Here is a 24,701-nt window from a genome sequence, read left to right as displayed (position 1 = left end):
ACCCCAATATTTCATAAATAAATATTTTTTTACTTAATGAAAATGAATTAAGCTAATTTATCATTGAGGTGAAAAGGTGCCATATGCACATTAAGAAAGACTACTACTTCAGGCATGCCTGCATTCAGCTGGGATTAAATTGTATGAGAAAGGTTAATCTACAGGAGAAACACATCTGACAGCAATACAGAATGCCTGACAGCCTTACTGCATTATATTACACATATTTTTTATTTTAAATTGTCAGCTCAGACATTTCCTCAATAAATGCATGTTAGAGGTTAGGAGTTCTCAGAAGAGAAGAGTTTTCTTGACGTAAGAGAGGGACGTCCCTGCTCTGAGGGCGTGGCGTAGCTTGTTCCACCATCGTGGTGTCACAGATGAGAACAGCTGGGACTGGGATTACTTTGTGTGAAGGGATGGCATGGGGAGCCAGTGGAGTTCACATAGTAATGGAGTGACATGAGTCCTTTTGGGCTGATCAAAAACCAGATACGCTGCTGTGTTCTGAACTTTTTGTAGAGGTTTCACCGCACAAGCTAGAAGACCTGCTAGGAGGACATTGGAATAGTCGAGGCGAGAGATAACCATGGCCTGTACCAGAAGCTGGGTGGCATCCTGAGGTAGGGCCTGATTTTTCTGATGTTGTATGGAGGAAAGCGGCACGACCAAGAGACAGCAGCCAAATGGTCTGAAAAGGACAGCCGGTTATCAACCATGACACCCAAGTTTCTCACCATCCTGGTTGGAGTGGTGGTTGAGGACTCAGTTTGTATGTCCAAGAGACAGTCCGTGATCCGCACTGAGATGCGGGGTCGTCTGGTGGGAAGGAAAGGTAGAGTTGCATATTGTCTGCATAGCAGTGGTACGAGAAGCCATGCAAGCAAATGATCGGCCCAAGTGACGTGGTGTAAATTGAGACGAGAAGGGGCCCTAGCACTGAGGCTTGGGGCACCCCTGAGAAGAGGCAGTGGGAGGAGGACAATTGTCCTTGCCACAAATCATTGTAGGAACATCCCGAGAGGTAGGATTCAAACCACAGGTGTGCTTTACCCGTGAAGCCCATTGCTGAGAGTGTGGATAGGAGGATCCTGTGATTGACTGTGTCAAAGGCAGCTGATAGGTCAAGAAGGATAAGAACCGAGGATTGGGCTGCAGCTTTAGATAACCCTAAGGTTAAACGTGAAGTTAGTGAAGCCAGCGGCCATAGTTAAGTGCATCCCTGGGGCCAGAGCGGGCGACATTGAGTCTTATTTGAAGGCTAAGGATAAACGTAAATACAGTAAGATTGTTATTCACGTCGGCGGTAATGACTCCCAGTTACGCCAATCGGAGGTCACTAAGATTAATGTTGAGTCGGTGTGTACATATGCAAAAACAATGTCGGAACACCGTAGTTTTCTCTGGACCCCTGCCAAATCTGACCAGTGATGACATGTATAGCCGCATGTCGTCATTCCGCCGCTGGTTGTCGAGGTGGTGTCCAGCAAACGATGTGGGCTTTGTTGATCATTGGCAGACTTTCTGGGGAAGACCTGGTCTGATCCGGAGAGATGGCATCCATCCCACTTGGGAAGGAGCAGCTCTCATTTCTAAAAATCTGGCCAAGTTTATTAGTGGACCAAATCCATGACACCCAGAGTTGAGACCAGGAGGCAGAGTCGCAGTCTAACACACTTCTCTGCCCTTCTATATCAGCAGTTACCCACCCAAAACCCCACGCAGAGTCGCAGTCTAACACACTTCTCTGCTCCTCCATTTCAGGAGTTACTTAGTGAAAATCCTATATTGACGGTGTCTGTCCCCCGACCATCGAAATTATTTAAAAAGGTAAACAGAAGAGGAGCTGTGCATAAAAACCTCATAAAAATTAAAACCACAAGATAGCAATAGTGCAAACGAATAGGAGAGTTAAATATGGACTCTTAAACATCAGATCTCTCTCTTCTAAAGGTTAACTAGTAAATGAACTAATATCAGATTGTGATATTGATTTATTTTGTCTTACTGAAACCTGGCTGGGTGATGGAGAATATGTTAGCCTAAATGAATCCACCCCTCCCAGTCATATTAATATTCACATTCCTCGAGGCACAGGCCGAGGAGGTGGAGTTGCAGCTATCTTCGACTCTAGCCTGCTAATCAGCTCTAAACCTAAACTAAATTATAGCTAATTTGAAGACCTTGTTCTTGGTTTTTCGCACCCAAGTTGGAAATCACTGCAACCAATTCTCTTCGTTATAGTGTACCGAGCACCTGGCCCGTACTCTGAATTCTTATCTGAATTTATGGAGTTTTTGTCAACTTTAGTCCTTAAAACGGACAAAGTTATTATTGCAGGGGATTTTAATATTCATGTGGATGTTGAGAATGACAGCTTTAGTACTGCGTTTATCTCACTGTTAGATTCCATTGGCTTCTCTCAGAGTGTTCATGAACCGACTCACTGTTTTAACCACACCCTCGACCTTGTTTTGGTGTATGGTATTGAAATTTAACATTTAGTGGTGTTCCCACAGAATCCCTCTTTGTCCGACCACTGTTTGATAACTTTTGAGTTTGTAATGCTGAACTACACGCCATTGGGCAAAAATTCTATACAAGATGTCTGTCTGATAGTGCTGTAGCTAACTTTAAGGATGCGAATCCATTAGCTCTAAATTCATTATCAAGTCACAAAGTAACAGAGGACTCCTATGCTAATTTCAGTCCCTCCCAAATCAATCATCTTGTTGATAGTGCTGCAGGCTCGCTGCGAATGACACTGGACTCTGTAGCCCCTCTAAAAAAGAAAATACTAAAACAAAGACGGTTAGCTCCATGGTATAATACTGAAACTCGCAAATTAAGCAATAATAAAGCAAATATCGCGGAAACTTGAGAGGAATTGGCGTTCCACCAAACTGGAAAATTCTCGTTTAATTTGGCAAGATAGTCTTAAAACTTATAGGAAGGCCCTCCTTAATGCCAGAGCAGCGTACTACTCGTCATTAATAGAGTAAAATAGGAACAACCCAGGTTTCTTTCAGCACTGTAGCCAGGCTGACAGAGAGTCACAGCTCTATTGAGCCAAGTATTGTCATAGCTCTCAGTAGTTACAACTTCATGAGCTTCTTTAACGATAAAATTCTAGCTATTAGAGACAAAATTCACCAAGACCTGCCCTCAACTGGCACCAACTTATCTCTTAACTCAGGAACCTTAGAAACAGCTGTAGAATCAGATATATGTTTAGACTGTTTTATTTCCCTCAATCTTTACCAACTAACTTCAATAATTTCTTCATCTAAACCATCAACCTGCCTCTTAGACCCCATTCCGACTAGGTTGCTTAAAGATATTTTACCCTTAGTCAGCACCTCTATACTAGATATGATCAATCTATCTCTATCAACAGGCTATGTACCACAGTACTTTAAAGTAGCTGTAATTAAACCTCTTCTGAAAAAGCCCAAACTTGATCCGGATGTTTTAGCCAACTATAGACCTATATCTAACCTTCCATTTCTCTCCAAGGTTCTGGAGAAAGCAGTTGCTAAACAGATTTTCAGTCAGGATTTAGAGCTCATCATAGCACAGAGACAGCACTGGTGAAAATTACGACGACCTCCTTATTGCATCAGACAAAGGACTGATCTGTACTGGTTTTATTAGATCTTAGTGCTTCTTGATACCATTGACCATCAGATCCTATTGCAGAGACTGGAACATTTCATTGGCATTAAAGGAACCGCTCTAAGCTGGTTTAAGTCCTATTTATCAGATCGATTTCATTTTGTACATGTTAATGATGAGTCCTCCATGCATGCCAAAGTTAGTCATGGAGTTCCTCAAGTATCTGTCCTCGGACCAATCCTCTTCACTTTATATATGCTTCCTTTAGGCAATATTATCAGGAAATACTCCATAAACTTTCATTGTTATGCAGATGATACTCAGTTATATCTATCGATGAAACCAGATGAAACTCATCAGTTAGCTAAACTTCAAATGTGCCTTCAGGATGTTAAAACCTGGATGACCTGTAATGTTAAACTCATTACAGTTCTGGGGCGTAAGCACCTCCGTGATGCATTATCTAAAGATATAATTTCCCTTGATGGCATCACCCTGGCCTCCAGCCCCACTGTGAGGAATCTTGGAGTAATCTTTGATCAGGACATTTCGTTTAAGTCTCACATTAAGCAAATTTCAAGGACCGCCTTTTTTCACCTACGCAATATTTCGAAAATCAGGAACAGAAAAACTAGTCCATGCATTTGTTACTTCTAGGCTGGATTACTGCAATTCCTTATTATCAGGCTGTTCGAAAAAGTCCGTTAAGACCATTCAGCTGATCCAGAATGCTGCAGCACATGTTCTGACAGGAACCAGGAAAAGAGATCATATTTCTCCTGTTTTAGCTACTTTGCATTGGCTTCCAGTAAAATCCAGAATAGGATTCTTCTTACCTACAAAGCTCTCAATGGTCAGGCACCATCTTATTTTAAAGAGCTCATAGAACCTTACTACCCCACCAGAGCACTGCGCTCCCAGAATGCAGGGTTACTTGTGGTTCCTAGAGTCTCCAAAAGTAGACTAGGAGCCAGAGCGTTCAGCTATCATGCTCCTCTCCTGTAGAACCAGGTTCCAGTTTGGGTTCAGGAGGCAGTCACCATCTCCACATTTAAGAGTAGGCTTAAGACTTTCCTCTTTGATAAAGCTTATAGTTAGGGCTGGCTCAGGTGAGTCCTGAACCATCCCTTAGTTATGCTGCTATAGGCCTAGACTGCCGGGGGATTTCCTATGATGCACTGAGCTCCTCTCTCCTCTACTTTCTCTCCCTCTGTATGCAACATCATCCCATTATTGCATGTTACTAACACAACTTCTCCCCTTTCTGGTAGTCTTGTGCTTTCTCGTCCCTCTCCTCTCTCCTCCTATCACTTCCTGCAGGTTTTCTGGCTCTGGAGCTGTGGAGTCTGGATCTGTGGCTGCGGGTCACCTGCTGCCCCCGTGTTCCTGCTCGACACCCTCTGCTGCAACGACTATTGTTTTATTATAATCATTAACATTACGACTGTTACCATTAACACTACTATAAATATCTGTACCATTTTTCATTTAGTCTATAACAACATCACCTTTATTGTCTGTACCTCTGTGTGTATATTGTGTAGGCTGCCTTCTCTCTCTCTCTCTCTCTCTCTCTCTCTCTCTCACACACACCCCAACCGGTCGAGGCAGATGGCCGCCCACCCTGAGCCATGGTTCTGCTCGAGGTTTCTGCCTCTTAAAAGGAAGTTTTTCCTTGCCTCTGTCGCCTAGTGCTGCTCTTGGTGGGAACTGTTGGGCTTCTGTAAATAGCATCATAGAGTACGGTCTAGACCTGCTCTTTTATGAAAAGCGCTGTGAGATAGCTGTTGTTGTGATTTTATATAAATAAAATTGATTTGAATTGAATTCTTGCTGTGAGCCCACAGTGTTATCCACTGGGTCAGTGGTGAATCGAGTGAATCCGGTGAACTATGTTGTACTTGAAATAAACAATTGCTTCCTGTCCAGGACGTCTCAAGATCCAAGCCGTGATGCTTCAATTAGCCTAAGTATAAATGTAGAATTGTTCGTGGTCAAAAACTTTTTACTGGTCGCACAAAGTTTACAACAGACGACAATGTTCTTTGCATCTTAGACTGTGACACAATAATGGCAATAACGTTACTTACAGATGTTAAAAATATCTCTCTCTTCCTGTTCTCCAGTCTTCCTTTAGCTTTTTGGCTAACAGCTGACTTGAACAACATAAAGTCTGGGGGGCTGCTGACCTGTGCACCTGTATTCACGTCAGGGATGGTGCGTTCAGTAGCACAGCGTTACTTGGGTTAGTAACTTTAATATAACTGTTTTGGAAATAGTAATCTGTTACATTACTGTTTTTTTTTAATTACAGATCTGCATGATTCACGTGGGTCAGATTTTCAGGTCGAAAATCTGGAATTCCGGATTAATCCGGAAAAATCACATCCTGGTTGTTCACATGAAACATGAATATGACCACCTGACCGCTTCTTAATGCTATGGTGAGAGTTGATCACTGAGTTGGTAAAAGCTTCAACTTCCTTCAAACACTAAAAAATACAGTATATCACCACATAATATCTATGCTATGAAAGGCACACTGTCTGATCTTGAATGATGTGTAGTTTGGTCCGGATTCTGACCTTGGTCTGGAATTTGAGAAGTTCTGGTTTCTAAGGTCCAGTCTGTAGGAGCATTAAACTTTCATGAGAACTATTACGTATGTGTCAGCTTAGACCCCAAGTATATATTTTCTCATGAAGAGATGGCGAGGCGAGAAGAAAACAGGAACAGTTTTAATGTGAGTATACTAGTCATCCACCAAGCAGAAGTCTACAACATATGTTTATCTCTTGATGACTAAGCTATCAGCGAACTAACACAAGCAAGGGTGGGTGAGACTCTATTTTGGATGTTGCAGGTCACATAGATTTGCGGGGATGTTAAGAGTATACTGCCTCTGTTGCTGTTGTTATTGTCGTAATTGTATGTTTTATTAGTTATTAGATCAAACCAGATCACCACTGTAGCAGCATGTTAGCCACAACAAGTCTGTAAGCCAGTGGTGGAAGATGTGTGACTCTCAGTGACTCTCAGTGAGGTTTTTCTGCTTCCTGGCCAAAAATCAGCACTGCCATTATTACAAATACGGTGAGTCAAAAAAACGGAACACTCACCATGTTATTAATGAAGTTGGGTCAAACTTAGGATTTACCTTGACTGCAACTGAATTTACTACACCTGAATGCTGAACATGACAGATTGGTTCAGGAGTGACATGATCTTTTGATCAGTGATTTATATTCCTCTGTACTTGGTCAGTGTGCCTTTGTAAGCATATGCATGATAGTTGCCTCTTTGAATGTATATAGTTTTGGAAATGCAGATTTTTATGCATTCATTTATTTATGCATTTGTGTGTTTACTGCTTGGCCCAAAGTGGTGTTATACAAAGGCAATTAAGATGCATTAAAATGTGAATATTATTTAGTGCTCATTGGGTTTCCTTTGGTCCAGATGTAAATCTGAGATGCATTTTGCAAGAAAAGACCTACTGCAGTATTTTTAACTTCTTATATCAAACTGCAGAATGTCTCTCTTATCTTCTTCCTTCTTCCTGATTTTTGAAAAATGTGTTCAAAAAAGGGCATGGTGCCACTCTGAGGGTTTGACTTTGGTCAACCTTGCCTCTATAAAAGAAGCCATTCCTTCTGACTGAACTCACTACAGCAGCACCTTCACTCCTAACACTGAGAAGAGAAGAAAACTGAAAAAGTGGACTGCTCTCTACAACAAAGAAGGTAAAATTTCCCTGGGCTGTTTTCATCTTGATTTTAAAGAGGAAGGTAGCAACAAGTTTAAGTGAAAATCATAACTCAGCTTATGCAATTAGCAAATGTTTAATGTAAAACTTCATGAAACCACATTAAGCCTCCAGAAGCTGAGAGTGGCCGTGGCTGATCCGTCATCTAAAGATCTTTACATTATTCTATACAGTATCTATACACACCTACTGTGTATGGACTGAGGGAACTGATTATTATTATGCATATTATGCATACTAATGCATGCAGAATGGACAATGTATTAGTGAACCAGCCTACTGGGTACAGGTAGAGAGGCCACTGGCCCTGTGCCTCTGTTTAAAGTGACTGTTAACATTTCTTGTTGGAAAGTCAATCAAACATCCACAAAGACGTTGATTTTTATGTGAAAGAGTTTGAATGTTTTTGAATTTTTACATAAAAGGATTGGTGCCACTCTGAACATTTAGTTAAAGCCCCACATTTAAACTGCACAATATAGAATATATCCAAATAAACTGGACCTATTGGGTGGTGATGGAACAGTGGATAAGACGCATGAATTGCCGTGCGAGAAGTTCAAATCCTCACTATGACACGTCCACCGCTGTGTCCCTGAGCAAGACACTAAACCCTAGTTGCTCCAGAGGCGTGCGATCTCTGGCATGAATAGCAATTGTAAATCACTTTGGATAAAAAGCCCCACCAAAACGAATAAATTTAAAATCTAAAGATCTTGTAAAATCTATTTCCATGGCTCTGGCACTTAACACCACTTTTATCCAAAGCATCTTACAGCTAGTTATTATCTTGTGCGATAATAACTCGTGTGCACAAGATAATTATCTTATTCCCACAAGTGCGCAAAAGATTTTAAAAAATCATCTTATGGGACTTCAGGGGCTCCGTAGTATTCACTGAGACGGCACCTTGCACTGAAAAGTAAGCATAGCATCTGATAGATGCCTTTCTCCTCTAAAGTTGGTAAAAGATTTTGACTTTGACTGAAAGTGAGGGAATTCTCTCACTCCCTGAGAGTTGAGTACTAGGTGTTCTGGATATAACATTTGCAAACAGTATGAACAGTATATATATAAGCGTAAAAGTAAAATGTGTAAATGTGACCTTGTAAATAAAATTGAGATACAGATTTTTACTTCTATTATTGGTCTTTTCTGTTTTAAGATCCTGTTGTCAGCAGCAGCGAAGGTAAGAATTCTCCCCCAGGGGACTTGAAAAAGATTTTAAATGGCACAGCATTTTCATTTCTTGCTCCTTCGTAGACAGTGGTAGCTATAGTGAGTGTGGATCCACAGCAGTTACAATGGTTTCCTACAGTATCACAAACTTCAAAAACCACCACTGCAGAACACTCCTCCTTTATTAAGTTGAGCTGTATAAATATTAACTGAAAGTATGTTGAAAATATTAGTATTTAGCTCAAAGAGTCCCTGAACTCAGACAAAAAGTGAAAATTTGAGTGCTTCACTGTTCGTGTCTGTCTCTATGTACCAAATAATAGCATGTCCTCCCCAGAAAAATGACAAAATAGGTAGTTTGTAGAAGCACGTTAGAAAGTGACCTCTAGTGGTGGTACAATGGCAACAAGGGACGTAGGATGATGTACTGTATAATAAGAAATACTGTAATAGTAAGAAAATTCTCAGAAGGAGGTGGATGGGATGGACTCATGGGTCAAACCCAGAACTCTCCCACAGGAGAATGGCGTTCAAGTCCCACGTGAAACCAAGTAAATGGTGAGTTATTTGAAGTTTTAAGTTAAAGGTTCAGTGTGTAAGTTTTAGTGACATCTAGTGGTGAGGGTTGCGAATTGCTACGAACTGCTCACTGTGCATTCCCGTGTTCCTTGGATGGTCCCATTTCCCATTAATTCTAATGGCAAAATTCCTAAATGTAAATTCAGCAGTAAATACTACTAAATCTTTTCTCCATGAGGTTTTACATTGTATCAATCAACGATTAGTTTGACACCACAATATCAGTCATCGCTGCCTTTAGTCATTCAGTTTAAAGTGTGTAATATTTAGGAGGATCTATTGACAGAAATGCAATATAATATTCTTAACTATGTTTTCAGTGGTGTATAAAGACTTTACATAATGAACCGTTATGTTTCTTATCTACATACACCGCGGGTCCGCTTACATAGAAGTCGTTGCACCGCCATGTTTCTACAGTAGCCCAAATGCACAAACTGCTTTACAGAGCGCGTTTCGTCATTACGTTGAATATGTACAAAGAAAAGGAGAAGAAGAAAAGAAGTAGTAGCAGTAGTGTCTGGTTGGTTAAAAGTAATAGATGTGAAACTTGGACAAATGGAGGAACACACATATTTAGTACAAGAGACAACAGAGCGTGCCGGCCAACGAAGCTTCTTTTACCATGGAGGGTTGAGCAGTGGCTGACCAGGGGTGAGCAGTGGCTAATCTACTCTTTACACAATAAAAAGTGGATTATAAATTATAAATTTACTATGTTCTGGCCTGCCATCTAATGACTTGAAAAAACAATTGGCCCTATGCCTGACTTTTTTGCTGACCCCTGACCTGGACATGGAATTATGTTCTGCTAAACCTGTGATCATTTTGAACTTAATTGAGCCACCATGAGCGAATTCTTTTCTAATCCTGTCTTTCCGTTGACTGTGTGTGGAATTGGACCAAAAACACTCTACACCAACTGACTCAACTCACCACCAGGTGGAGATCAATTGACTGCTTTGCGTCTCTAGAAGAGATTAGACTGTGAATCTAATGAAATATGCTAATGATTTATGCTATATGTTGAAGATTGAGTATGGGAAACAGTTTTTAAATGTTTGACTTTTAAATTTATTGCTATATTTCTCAAGAATCTGCAAAATATTTGACACATTTTTCAACATTACTGTAGCCTTGCTAAAAGTTGTTTTTAATGTGTAAGATTTAGTGTAAATACTGTACAGGCAGCATGTGGTGAACATTACGTTTAACAAGCAACAACCTATCGCAGATTATACATTTTGAGATTGTATGTAGTTAGTCTTGTTATCATTCTTTTCCCTTATTTTAACCCTCCCTGCTGATGCTGTTTGTTAAACACTCAGATGGCTTGCCTGTGCTGGATGGCTGTAACGCTGGGTTTGTTGCTGTCTGCTGAAAACAGTTTGGCTGCTGATGTGGACCAGAACCAACTTGTAGGAATTGTAAATGAGATCCTGAACAGGTGAGTTGACTTCCTCTAGAATACAGAGAGGAAAACGTATCCTTGTGATGATGTTCAAATTTAATTCTCATTTTCATAATAGAGGAAAGGTTGCATTTTATTATGAGGTGGACCATCTTCAACTTCCTTTTCACAAAATGTAACATGGCCAAAATTCCCTCAAATAAAGTATACATTATCAAGAACCTTCCATTTGAAAATGAAAATAATTGGCACTATTTTTAATTTAGGACTGCACGATACTGGAAAAATTTACGTTGCAAATTTTTTCTTTTGTGCAATATATAATGCAGGAAGAAAATACAGGAATTTTCACCAGATGACTTTGATTGCTCTATTTGAAAAGCATTAAGCATCCTAAAATTATTGAGGTGATTTTGTAGGGAAATAAAAATTAATAAGCTTAAAAATGTCTTTTTAGCCTTTTTTTTTAGTGTGAACAATCCCTTCTTGAGTTGTAATGCAGTACACAGATTTTTAACAGTGAATTAGACTTGCTTGACATTGCATTGCAGGTCTAGACCGTACTCTATGATGCCATTTACAGAAGCCCAACAGTTCCCACCAAGAGCAAGCACTAGGTGACAGAGGCAAGGAGAAACTTCCTTTTAAAAGGCAGAAACCTCGAGCAGAACCATGGCTCAGGGTGGGCGGCCATCTGCCTCAACCGGTTGGGGTGTGTGTGAGAGAGAGAGAGAGAGAGAGAGAGAGAGATTTGATTTGATTTTCAAAACCCTTTTTAATTACAATATACACAATAACTGTTACAAACTGCTAAACAACATCATTAATTTAAAGACCAATAAAAAATCTTAAAAGATAGAAAACAGCAACTCTTCTTCAACAATTTCACAAAGGACCTTATTTAGACACCATCTTACCTCAAAGGATAAATCATGCATTAATCTATAATAATGATAATCAATCAAAATCCTAGATTTAACTAATTTTATAAAAATTGCTACCAAACTGTTACAAACATTTTGCTCAATTTTTTCTTTCCTTGTGGTATAAATCACCATTTTTGCCTGACCTATCAAGAAATTCAACAATTGACACTTATGACGAAATTTCTTCACATATTTAAATCCACAAATAAACACTTTCATTGAAAAAACCTCATTAAAAGAATCAAAAATTTTTCTCAAAATATCAAATAAAGGTTTTAACCTCCCACAGTGCATAAAAGCATGAAAATAGTCTCTTTTTCCAAACAAAAAGGGCAGCCTTCAGTCACTTCAGAATTGGTCAAGGAGACGAATGCATTTACTGCAATAGCACCATGTAACACTCTCCACTGTAAATCGCCAGTTTTTTTGATTAATGGTGACTTATACAAGGCTCTCCATTCTGGCTTTTCATCGACAGCAAGATTAAGTATATTTCGCCATGGTGTATCACACTTGTTATCTAAACATTTCTTATCAAAAACACAAACCTTGTACAATTCTTTCCCAAGTACAACATTTGAACCCACAATCATTATTTCTTTACAATGTAAAAACATGCTGTTGTGTTCTCCCAAAATGGGAGAAATACCCAACTTCGGAAAAGGGTCTTTACAATCAGGGTTTATTAACCCTGAGTAATGATCCAGTAGTTCTGTCTCTTCCTTAGTGAGGGCCGATCTCCACTTTTCAAGTGCTTTTTCTACTATACGGCATGATTTGAGTCCTAAATGCTCAGCAATCGCGGCCACATTCCTAAAAGCAGGTCCTGCTATTTGATGTAGATGACCAATTTCTGTCAACTTGGTGTTACACAAAGTCCTTTCTGGTATGGCAAAAGAAAACTCACGTGATAAATCCAAACGTGAGCCACCGACCAATGGTTCTCGAAGTAGCCCAAACAGAGAAGCAACATTGCTTTCCCTACTTTTCTTAAACAGTGACCAAACTTTTAATAAGATACGATAAAAAACTGGACAATTAGATATTTTCAATCTTTGAGAGTCCAACCAGAATAAAGTTTTGTCCAGTCCTAGCCCTTCGATATTCCGGAGGATCGCACAGGCAGCCGCCATCCAACTGGACTCTGAGGAGCACTTCAAAAGTCTCTGTACGTATTGCAGACGAAATGCAGCCGTTCTGCTCTGCAAGTGTATCAACCCAAGTCCTCCTTCGTCTTTTGATAAATACAACACACTTTTTGATACCCAGTGCATTCTGTCCCAGAAGAAATCGATTAACATTGACTGGATTTTCGTCAGTACATCTACTGGGGGATCTATACAGGCTAGGCGGTGTAAAAGTGCAGAGGCAACCAGATTGTTTATGATCAAAATTCTGCCTTTATAAGAAATTTTTGGGAGTGAAAACCTCCACTTATCCAGTTGCCCTTTGATCTTTTCAACAGTGCCTTCAAAATTCTTTTTTACAACATTTTCATCTCCTACAAAGACTCCTACATATTTAAAACCATCTCTTGTCCAGTTTAGTCCATCAGGAACCCTTGGTTCACCTTTTGGCCATTTTCCAACTAGTATGGCTTCACTTTTTTCCCAGTTAACCTTTGCTGAAGAAAGAGTTTTAAAATCATCTAAAATCTTCAACATCACATTGACATCGTTGGGTTCACTGATTATGACAATGACATCATCAGCGTATGCTGATAACTTAAAAACAGTAGCACAATTTGGCATACACAGTCCACACACATTAGATCTTAATTTTTTAACAGGGGTTCTATGGCTAAGGTGTACAACATGCCTGACAGCGCACAGCCTTGTCTGACACCCCTGTAGACACTAAATGGAGAGCATAAGTCACCATTAATCTTTAATATACTGTCAACGCCACAATACATCATCTTAATCACTTCAATAAACTCCGAACTAAAACCAAAGGCTTTTAAAACACTCCATAAATAAATATGCTCGACTCTGTCGAAAGCCTTCTCTTGATCGATTGATATCATACCAAAATCTACGTTAAAAATTTTTCCACAGTAAAAAATATCTCTGATAAAAGAAACATTATCAAAGATTCTCCTTCCTGGTACGCAATATGACTGATCTGGATGAATAATCGATTCAATGACTTCCCCCAATCTGATTGCCAAAGCTTTAGACAATATTTTATAGTCATTACACAATAAACTTACTGGTCTCCAATTTTTGATGTCGTTTAAATCTCCTTTTTTAGGCAATAAGTAATAATTGCTCTACGGCAGCTTCTAGGCAGTTGTCCATCTGCCCGACTCTCATTAAAAACTGTTAATAATTCTCGACCTATTTCTACCCAAAAAGATTTATAAAATTCAGTTGTAATGCCATCAATACCTGGTGCTTTTCCATTTTCCATTCTTTTAAGGGCATTTTGAGCTCAACTAAACTCAAAGTTTTACTAATTTCCTCATTTGCATTTTTAGTTATCTGAGGTAAATTTTCAAAAAAATTCAAATTATCAGCTTGCTCTTCAGAAATTTCACTTTTGTACAACTCTTTATAAAAAAGTACAGCTCTCTTCCTAATATCTGAGGGATTTGTCAACAAATCCCCTTCTTAAGACTGCAAGGCATGAATGAACTTTTTCTGTCCATTCTTTTTTTTCTAGACTGAAAAAGAATTTAGAAGGAGCATACATTAATTCTGCACTTTGAAAACGGGATCTAATGATAGCACCTTATGTTGCACAACCTAGCATGTCAGATAATATTTTTTTTTTCTTTTTATGTGCTCTATATGGGTGGCATCTTTTGTGGACTCTGCAAGCTCTTGTAGCTTCATCAACTCTTCTTCTAACATACTCATTGAGGTATTTTTGTCTCTTGTGGCGTTGTGAGTATATTGTTGACACAATTGTTGGATTTGTATTTTAACAAAATCCCACCACTGCTGCAATGTTAAGAAAGATGATTTCATAGCTTTAGCATTTGTCCAGAACTCTTTAAAAACTTCTCTAAAAAAAAGTCAGATAATAAATTATTGTTAAAATGCCAATAAGCACTTTTTGATTTGACAAAACTTTTTGCTACAACACAAACCGGACTTATTGAACATTCTCTAAACATGCTTAATTGATGCTTAAATCCATAGAATCTATCAAGCCTTGCCAGCGATAACTGATTTTCATGAGCATGAGCCCAAGTGTACTGTCTCTGTATACCATGGAAATTCCTCCATATATCAATTATGCTATGAGACTTTTTCAGTTGAATTAGCCTCTTTCTGGATTGCATGTGTGGTTCAACATGATTTCGATCTATGACATTTTCAGTACAATTAAAATCCCCTCCTAACATTAAAAAAATCATCATTATAACACTCATTTAAAACATCATCCAAAGTGTTCAAAAATATCATTCTTTCCAATGCCATAGTTGGAGCGTATACACAGACAAAAACAAAAGAACTATTTTCAAATACAGCTTTAATCTTCAGCAACCTTCCTTTCATTTTTTCCTCTATACTATAAGAGTATGGAGTAAAATAACACTGCAACTCCACCACTCAATGAGGTATGATGGCTTAAGATCACTAATCCATCAAATTCTTTTACCCAGTCTACAGCATTTGATACATCAGTATGTGTCTCTTGTAAAAACAACACATCAATTTTCTTATATTTCATTAATTCAAAAACTTGAGCTCTCTTCTTAAAATCCCTTGCTCCATTAACATTCAAGGAAGCAAAATGTATTTCCCCCATAAAGGATAAAGAAAGAGAGCAAAAGAAACAAAGCCATAAAAGATGCCTCAATTTACCCATTCTGGCTGTTTTCACTGGGCCCGCCTGACTGACTACTTAATTTCGTAATAATTTTCTTAAGACGGTAAACCTTGATTAGTGAAACAACTTTCACTTCTAAAAATCTTTACCTTCTCGATAAACTGTATTATGTCTGGAAAATACTCCTCTAGTTTGACTTTTTTCACATTGTTTGTTATTTTCAAAAATGACTTAATATCCACAACAGTGTACGTTCGGCTAGAGAAACCACTTTGGGGCAGACTAGCAGTGACACTACATTCTGAAATGTCACTTTCGCTCTCAGTGTCAGTCTGGCTCATATGAATGCCATCTATTCTTTTTGCTTTTTTTTCAGCAGGGCATTCCAACAACTTCCTTTTTTGGGGGATTTTAAAAAAGACATTCTTCATCTCCCAACACAGAATCACCATCTTCTGGATTTACCATAGCCTCGTCTTCACTGTTACTGCCATCATCTGGATCAAAAACTGCTTGTTCTATCCTCTGGGAACATATACCCTCTTTCTCCCCAGCTGCAGCTACACCGACTTTTCCAACAATTTCTGAATTTTCCACAATCTCAGAAACCTTCTCTACTACTTTAGGAGCAACCGACGCCCTGCTTGGACCCGGCAACAACTCCTCAACAACTGTAGCGATTTCATTCTGCACTTCATTTGCACTTTCTGAAGCAACAGTTAATGCAGTTTTATTTACGTTTTCCTCTCTTTTTGGACAACCACGACACCTCATTGTATTAGTTGTAGCATATATCACGTAATTAAATTCTTCATGTCGAAAATTTAGAGTCAGATCAAGTTCCTCAATGTTATCTTTCAGTACCATATAAACATAACGCCTGAAAGACACCACATGTTTCAACAACGATGACTTACTTCCAATCAAAATCATCTTAATGGGAGAGACCAGTTTCCCATACCTCGAGAGCATTCCAACTAGAACTTTGTTCTTGATGAACGGCGGCACATTAGATAACGTTACTCTCTTAGACGGCGTAGAGAGAGGTAGCACTGAGGTAAAAATACCACCAATCTCTACACCACTCTCCACCAACAAGTTCGCCAATTCGATGGTCTTAACGAACAAAACAATCGTGTTGTTCATTCGCGACGCCGATAAAACATTCTCATGACCAACTACTGCACTCACCGCTAAACTACACTCCTCTATACTTGCAGTAACATCGATTTTCACACCGTGACGCCTCGTTAGAAACTCCAAACTTTCCGCACCGGGGAGCTGCCATTCTCCCAGTACAATAGTCGTTGCAGCAGAGGGTGTCGAGCAGGAACACGGGGGCAGCAGGTGACCCGCAGCCACAGATCCAGACTCCACAGCTCCAGAGACAGAAAACCTGCAGGAAGTGATAGGAGGAGAGAGGAGAGGGACGAGAAAGCACAAGACTACCAGAAAGGGGAGAAGTTGTGTTAGTAACATGCAATAATGGGATGAGGTTGCATACAGAGGGAGAGAAAGTAGAGGAGAGAGGAGCTCAGTGCATCATAGGAAATCCCCCGGCAGTCTAGGCCTATAGCAGCATAAGAAAAGGGATGGTTCAGGACTCACCTGAGCCAGCCCTAACTATAAGCTTTATCAAAGAGGAAAGTCTTAAGCCTACTCTTAAATGTGGAGATGGTGTCTGCCTCCTGAACCCAAACTGGAACCTGGTTCCACAGGAGAGGAGCTTGATAGCTGAACGCTCTGGCTCCTAGTCTACTTTTGGAGACTCTAGGAACCACAAGTAACCCTGCATTCTGGGAGCGCAGTGCTCTGGTGGGGTAGTAAGGTACTATGAGCTCTTTAAGATAAGATGGTGCCTGACCATTAAGAGCTTTGTAGGTAAGAAGAATGATTTTAAATTCTATTCTGGATTTTACTGGAAGCCAATGCAAAGAAGCTAAAACAGGAGAAATATGATCTCTTTTCCTGGTTCCTGTCAGAACACGTGCTGCAGCATTCTGGATCAGCTGAAGAGTCTTAACGGACTTTTTCGAGCAGCCTGATAATAAGGAATTGCAGTAATCCAGCCTAGAAGTAACAAATGCATGGACTAGTTTTTCTGCATCAGACAGGATGTTCCTGATTTTCGCAATATTACGTAGCTGGAAAAAGGCGGTCCTTGAAATTTGCTTAATGTGAGACTTAAACGACATGTCCTGATCAAAGATAACTCCAAGATTCCTCACAGTGGGGCTGGAGGCCAGGGCGATGCCATCCAGGGAAACTATATCTTTAGATAATGCGTCACGGAGGTGCTTAGGCCCCAGAACAATAACGTCAGTTTTATCTGAGTTTAACATTAGAAAATTACAGGTCATCTAGGTTTTAACATCCTGAAGGCACATTTGAAGTTTAGCTAACTGATGAGTTTCATCTGGCTTGATCGATAGATATAACTGAGTATCATCTGCATAACAATGAAAGCTTATGGAATGTTTCCTGATAATATTGCCTAAGGGAAGCATATATAAAGTGAAGAGGCTCGGTCCGAGGACAGATACTTGAGGAACCATCCATGACTAACTTTGGCATGCATGGAGGACTCATCGTTAACATGTACAAACTGAAATCGATCTGATAAATAGGACTTAAACCAGCTTAGAGCGGTTCCTTTAATGCCAATGAAATGTTCCAGTCTCTGCAATAGGATCTGATGGTCAATGGTATCAAATGCAGCACTAAGATCTAATAAAACCAGTACAGAGACAAGTCCTTTGTCTGATGCAATAAGGAGGTCATTAGTAATTTTCACCAGTGCTGTCTCTGTGCTATGATGAGCTCTAAATCCTGACTGAAAATCCTCAAATAAACTATTGCTCTGTAGAAAGTTACACAGCTGTTTAGCAACTGCTTTCTCCAGAACCTTAGAGAGAAATGGAAGGTTAGATATAGGTCTATAGTTGGCTAAAACATCCGGATCAAGTTTGGGCTTTTTCAGAAGAGGTTTAATTACAGCTACTTTAAAGTACTGTGGTACATAGCCTGTTGATAGAGATAGATTGATCATATCTAGTATAGAGGTGCTGACTAAGGGTAAAACATCTTTAAGCAACCTAGTCGGGATGGGGTCCAAGAGGCAGGTTGATGGTTTAGATGAAGAAATTATTGAACTTAGTTGGTAAAGATTGAGGGAAGCAAAACGGTCTAAACATATATCTGGTTCTACAGCTGTTTCTAAGGTTCCTGAGTTAAGAGATAAGTCGGTGCCAGTTGAGGGCAGGTCTTGGTGAATTTTGTTTCTAATAGCTAGAATTTTATCATTAAAGAAGCTCATGAAGTCGTAACTACTGAGAGCTATGGGAATACTTGGCTCAATAGAGCTGTGACTCTCTGTCAGCCTGGCTACAGTGCTAAAAAGAAACTTTGGGTTGTTCCTATTTTCCTCTATTAATGACGAGTAGTACGCTGCTCTAGCATTACGGAGGGCCTTCCTATAAGTTTTAAGACTATCTTGCCAAATTAAACGAGAATTTTCCAGTTTGGTGGAACGCCAATTCCTCTCAAGTTTCCGCGATATTTGCTTTAATTTGCGAGTTTCAGTATTATCCCATGGAGCTAACATCTTTGTTTTAGTATTTTCTTTTTAAGAGGGGCTACAGAGTTGAGTGTCATTCGCAGCGAGCCTGCAGCCCTATCAACAAGATGATCGATTTGGGAGGTACTGAAATTAGCATAGGAGTCCTCCGTTACTATGTGACTAGATAATGAATTTAGAGCTGATGGAATCGCATCCTTAAATTTAGCTACAGCACTATCAGACAGACATAGATCATTGACTGCTTATTTATTCAGTCTATTAAGGGTGTTTCTTTTATTTATTTTCTTCGTATTTTGCAAAATCAAGTTGTAGTTGAAGATGGTCAACCTCATAAATAGTACTATTTATCTTTCTTTTCTTTTTTAGACGGGTAGAGGGGATGTTCATTGTACATGACTTCTGAACCCTTTACTGTCACAGTTGTTTTAGTTCTGTTATCAGGGTTTATGCAAGATTTTTATAAATATAAATATGTGTCATAACACTCTTTCCGAGCGACTAGTCTGACACGCCCTCAAAAACACCTGTGGAAAATCAGTGAGCTGCAGCACACCTCTCCTCTCCCTTCCAAACAATAGCTACCCACCAGGCAGTGGACATAAAGTTGTTACTGTGATGTAGAGACAGAGCTCAGTTAAAACTTTATTGATGAAAGATACTTTTGTTACAGATTAATAACTCACCACTCTGAAACTCTTACTCCAATCCATATTGCCAAGCTGTTGCCATCTTTTCGCTGACCGGCCTTTCTCTGCTTCTTATTGGCTATTACCGGCCTTTAAATGACCCGCCCTTCTCTGCTTCTGATTGGCTAGTAGTCCTTAACTAGGAACTGCGCATGTGCAACTCCTAATAAAGATAATATAGAGACAAGATATATCACTCCATAGCTAAAACGAAGCCTTCAACACAGGGTGAAAAGAGGAGCTGTAGCAATGTGCAGTATGGCAATATGGTGTTTTTTTGAAAATGAAACCATGTAAACCTGTTCTGGTACAACCGATGAATAGGATTTTGAACCTGAAAATGAGCATAATACCACCTCTTTAAAACAAAACACTGGGCTGTGTTTTGATTTTCCCTTTCTAAAAGTCAGCCTGTTTCTGACAGGTCTATGATCAGAGCCCCCTTGCATCTATCAAACTTCTGTTCTGTATCAACTGATCAGACATATCGGTAACATTTTTTGTGTATCCTTCGACAGGTATAGACCAAGCTACAATTACAGCCAGAATAAGACGTGAGTATTAAAATAGATGTTACTAGTGTACGCTTTTAAACACAAAAAAATGTAACAAAAATAAATAAATAAATAAAACACATACAGACAAGACAAATAGAAAAACAAACACCAGAGACTGCTGCATGCTAAATGCTACATTATACAACACATGATGATTTTCCATACAGACACTTTTTAAGTCATAAAGTTCAGGGCAAATAGTTAAACTTTCAATTTCTTGTACAATTTCTTACGTTCCTGATTGACGTGTGGCTCCAGTCTACACTTTAGTTTAGTTTTGTTAAGTCTATGTAACTTTCTATACTCTATCAATACACTGTTTTAAATAACACCTGCTTTACATTTTGTGTCTGTTTCCTCTGACAGAAGAGAACCCATGTTCAGTCTGGCTGTAAGCATCCCATACAACAGTGACAGGAAAATTTATGACATCAGTCAAGTGACTGATACTCGTGAACAAGTCTGGCAAAGTATTTTGACAGAATGTGAAGTGTACACCAGTAAGAGGATGGTTGCAGCTACAGTTCTGAGATGGCCCAATGTTGTGGATCAGTGTCCTGATGGACGTGTGCAATGGTCTGATCTTCCAACAAAATGTGGTCAAACGTGGGCTGATGTTAAGAAACAGTGTAGAAACGTCTCAAATGGTAGAGCGGATCATGCAGAGTACCGTATTCTACAAAACTTTACCACCTTGGTTAGTAATCATGACAAAAATGATTTATTGCTTTTTTACGTTCTTGCTTCCCCGTGTGATCAAAGATGTACAAATAAATCGCATCCTTATAACATTCTCAACAGCATCAAAATGATTCAACAGTGGAATAACTATGCTGTTGTGTTTTCCAAAGTATTCAAGCCCCGTGGTAAAGATTCCATACCTGAACAGCACCTACGTGGATCCCTTGAGCGGCTTGGTCAGTCAGTTGGTCTGATCAATATATTCCGTTGCAACAGAAATGAGTGCACAAGCTGCTCTAGTGGTAAACAAGTTACACCCTATTGTTATTCAGACAAAGCACAACCTACAGACACAAAAACTGATGTGTTCTCCTCCCAAAGTGGGCTTTATAGCAATCATGGAAATGATAGTTCTAATACAGGTGAAAGTGTCTCCCCATCACCAGCGGGTCTCAATAATGACAATGGAAATAAGTTAAATGTAGCAGAAGATGTGTCCTCCTCCCAAAGTGGGCTTGGTAGCAATAATGGAAATGATGGTTCTAATACAGGTGAAAGCGTTTACCCATCACAAATGAGTCCTAATTATGACAATGGAAATAATTTAAATGTAGGAGAAAGTTTGTATTCCTCCCAAAGTGGACTTGATAGCAATAATGGAAATGATGGTTCTAATACAGAGGAAAGTGTCTACCAAACACAAATGAGTCCTAATTATGGCAATAGAAATCATTTTAATGAAGGAGGTGCATCCTCCTCCCAAAGTGGACTTGATAGCAATAATGGAAATGATGGTTCTAATACAGGTGAAATTGTCTCTCCATCACAAACAGGTCCTAATTATGACAATGGAAATTCTGATTTTAAAACAGTAAGCAGCAATCTAAGTGGCGATGGCATTGGTAGAAGAAAGAGTCCAAGAAAGAGGACAGGCACAGAGGAGGAAAAGGAAAAGGAATTAGCAACTCACAAAGGAAGAAAGGGGAGAGGAAGTAGCAAACCCCAAGGAGGAAAAGGGAAAGGAATTAGTAAACACAAAGGCGGAAAAGACACCGGAATTAGTAAACGCAAAGGAGGAAAAGGCACCGGAATTAGTAAACGCAAAGGAGGAAAAGGGAAAGGAATGAGCAAACGCAAAGGAGGAAAAGGGAAAGACATGAGCAAACGCAAAGGAGGAAAAGGGAGAGGAATTAGTAAACGCAAAGGAGGGAAAGGGAAAGGAATTAGTGAACGCAAAGGAGGAAAATGGAAAGATATGAGCAAACGCAAAGGAGGAAAAGGGAGAGGAATTAGTGAACGCAAAGGAGGAAAAGGGAAAGACATGAGCAAACGCAAAGGAGGAAAAGGCATCGGAATTAGTAAACGCAAAGGAGGAAAAGGCATCGGAATTAGTAAACGCAAAGGAGGAAAAGGCACCGGAATTAGTAAACGCAAAGGAGGAAAAGGTACTGGAATTAGTAAACGCAAAGGAGGAAAAGGCACCGGAATTAGTAAACGCAAAGGAGGAAAAGGGAGAGGAATGAGCAAACGCAAAGGAGGAAAAGGCACCGGAATTAGTAAACACAAAGGAGGAAAAGGTACCGGAATTAGTAAACGCAAAGGAGGAAAAGGAAAAGGAATTAGTAAACGCAAAGGAGGAAAAGGCACCGGAATTAGTAAACGCAAAGGAGGAAAAGGAAAAGGAATTAGTAAACGCAAAGGAGGAAAAGGCACCGGAATTAGTAAACGCAAAGGAGGAAAAGGAAAAGGAATTAGTAAACGCAAAGGAGGAAAAGGAAAAGGAATTAGTAAACGCAAAGGAGGAAAAGGCAGAAGAATGATCAAACATGGGAGAGGAATGGACGAAAGGGAAAACGTTGAGGGGGGGGCTGGGGCAGATGAAAGGGTGGCAAAGAGTAGCTAGAGCTGTGACTAAGGTCAAACTGATTTGTTAGAACATGAGAAAAAAATCCACAGCAGGACCTCGACTAAGGCAGATGCCATAATGTGTACCAAGTTAGTTTAGCCTATTAGCATGCTAATATTTGCTGTTTAGCTTTAAACTTATGTACAGCTAAGTGCTGATGGTAAATATAATTAGTTTAGCAGGTTTTTGCCAAAGAATTGGACACATCCTCTTTGGAGCACCATGAACATCTGTTCAAAAATGCATTCCAATGCATGTTGAGATATTTCATTCTAGACGAAAGTAGTGCACTAACACATCGATGCTGCTGTCATGGCTAAAAATCCATCAATAATATAACAAGCTAATTAAAATGTATATTAAAAATATAAAAACATATACCTCTCCACACCTCTATGCACTATTGTTTCTATTATTTTTACATTAACCCTATTTCTTTTTAAACTGAGGAACCCTTATAGCCTACAAGATGATCTTCTAGTGGACTATTAAGCTCACATTCACACCTGTATTGTATTTTAATCTATTGTATTTTAATTAAAGATGTGTTGGAGAAATACAAATTGAAAAAGAAATAGAACCTTCAATGAAAAATAAAATTGAACAAACAGCATTTTTCTTTATGCTTCGGAAGAAGGAATAAAAAGAAAAAAATTTGTCTAATCTCTGACTGCTGTCAAAGGCAAACCATGTGTTTAAGTTCTCCGCTGCGTTTGATGGTTAGGATCCTCTTAAGACCCAGAGTCACTTTAAATTTAGATTCTACATCTAACCAAGCATTTTTTCTTCACAATTTATACTTTTGTTAAACTTAAGATGTTTGTATTTTAACCTGAAATTAAGAAAGAATTTGGCTTAATTATCCCCAGTATTTACTTGTATTATTGTACTCTATGCTCCTGTAAATCATTAATCTGTTTTCTGATTAAAGCTTGGCTCAGCATCCATTTTGCTCCGTCTGTGTCATTTTGGTAACTGAATAACAATACTACACTATTATGTTTTACATAGTTTGGTCATTTTAAGCCAAACAGAACAACCCAATTTACATCATTATTATGCATTACGCATTAACACAAACGTAACATATAAAAATTATTATTAATATTTTTTATTATTGTTAAAACTAATTATTTATTTATTATTTATTTATTTTTTACATGGTTCAATAAAAAAGAAATAAAACTATTGTACATGCTGTAGTTCTGGGGATGAATTTAACAGTCTCACAGCCTGGGAGAAGCTGCTGCTCTGCAGTCTGGTGGTATGACAGCATCTCTTGCTTTGTGTTGTGTTGTAAAAGTTAACAAGAACATGGGAATTTAGCCTTCTTGAGTTTCCTTAAGAGTTTTCTACGCTAACGTGGAGTTGTGATGTGATGCAGAGCACACAGCCACAACTGGGGTCTATTTGTAAGGCAGTCCAATATCCAGCTGCAGAGTGTGGGACTCAAGCTCAGAGTGTTGAGTTTCATGGGAGAGATTGTTTAATGCTGAGATGAAATCCACAAACACCATTTTGATGAAGGTGTTGTTTATCTCAAGGTGATGGCATCGTCTGTGGGTCTGTTGGGCCTGAAAGCAAACTAGTGAGGGTGTCAACACTTTTCAGGGTAGAAACTACCTTTCAGTCAATAAGTAGAATCTGCTATCACTTTTTGGCAAGTGAAATACTGCATGCTATGGGTTGCATTGGCCATTTAAAGGTATTTTAATAGGTTTAACTGGATTGGTTGGTACACAGCAAGTAAAATAATGCAGAGTCATAAGGATAGTTGCAAAAGAGATCATGTCTTTATTTTATATATAACTCAGCAGTAAGTCATGTTAATTATAGGCTACAGTCTGTTTTCCAAATATAAACAAGGATATTAGTCATAAATATTCCAAAAACATAATCCATCGGCAACAACAGGCTTCTATTATTGCCTATAATCACATAAATGTCCGGCCTGATTACGCTATAAACGGCAAACACTTATTTAGCCACAATTGTGATTATTCCATTAAAAGAAACTGTAAAGTTTCACAAAGGC

General features: G+C 39.1%; 1 protein-coding gene across 1 annotated transcript; it reads left to right on the top strand.

Annotated features, from left to right (window-relative positions):
• The first annotated feature begins 6,275 nt into the window (after positions 1-6,275).
• LOC119889974 (hyphally regulated cell wall protein 3-like) lies at positions 6,276-23,401 on the top strand. Its single transcript, XM_038700986.1, has 7 exons — positions 6,276-6,708; positions 7,204-7,358; positions 8,547-8,570; positions 10,468-10,586; positions 20,041-20,076; positions 20,446-22,205; positions 23,391-23,401. The coding sequence occupies exons 4-7, from the start codon at positions 10,468-10,470 to the stop codon at positions 23,399-23,401; spliced, it is 1,926 nt and encodes a 641-aa protein (XP_038556914.1). The 5' UTR covers positions 6,276-6,708; positions 7,204-7,358; positions 8,547-8,570.
• The last annotated feature ends 1,300 nt before the right edge of the window (positions 23,402-24,701 follow it).

This window comes from Micropterus salmoides, unplaced genomic scaffold (assembly GCF_014851395.1).
Source record: "Micropterus salmoides isolate LMB-PRFRI ecotype aquatic unplaced genomic scaffold, ASM1485139v1 Ms_hic_scaffold_1, whole genome shotgun sequence".
Lineage (NCBI taxonomy): Eukaryota > Metazoa > Chordata > Actinopteri > Centrarchiformes > Centrarchidae > Micropterus > Micropterus salmoides.
This window is presented reverse-complemented; position numbering and strand designations above follow the sequence as displayed.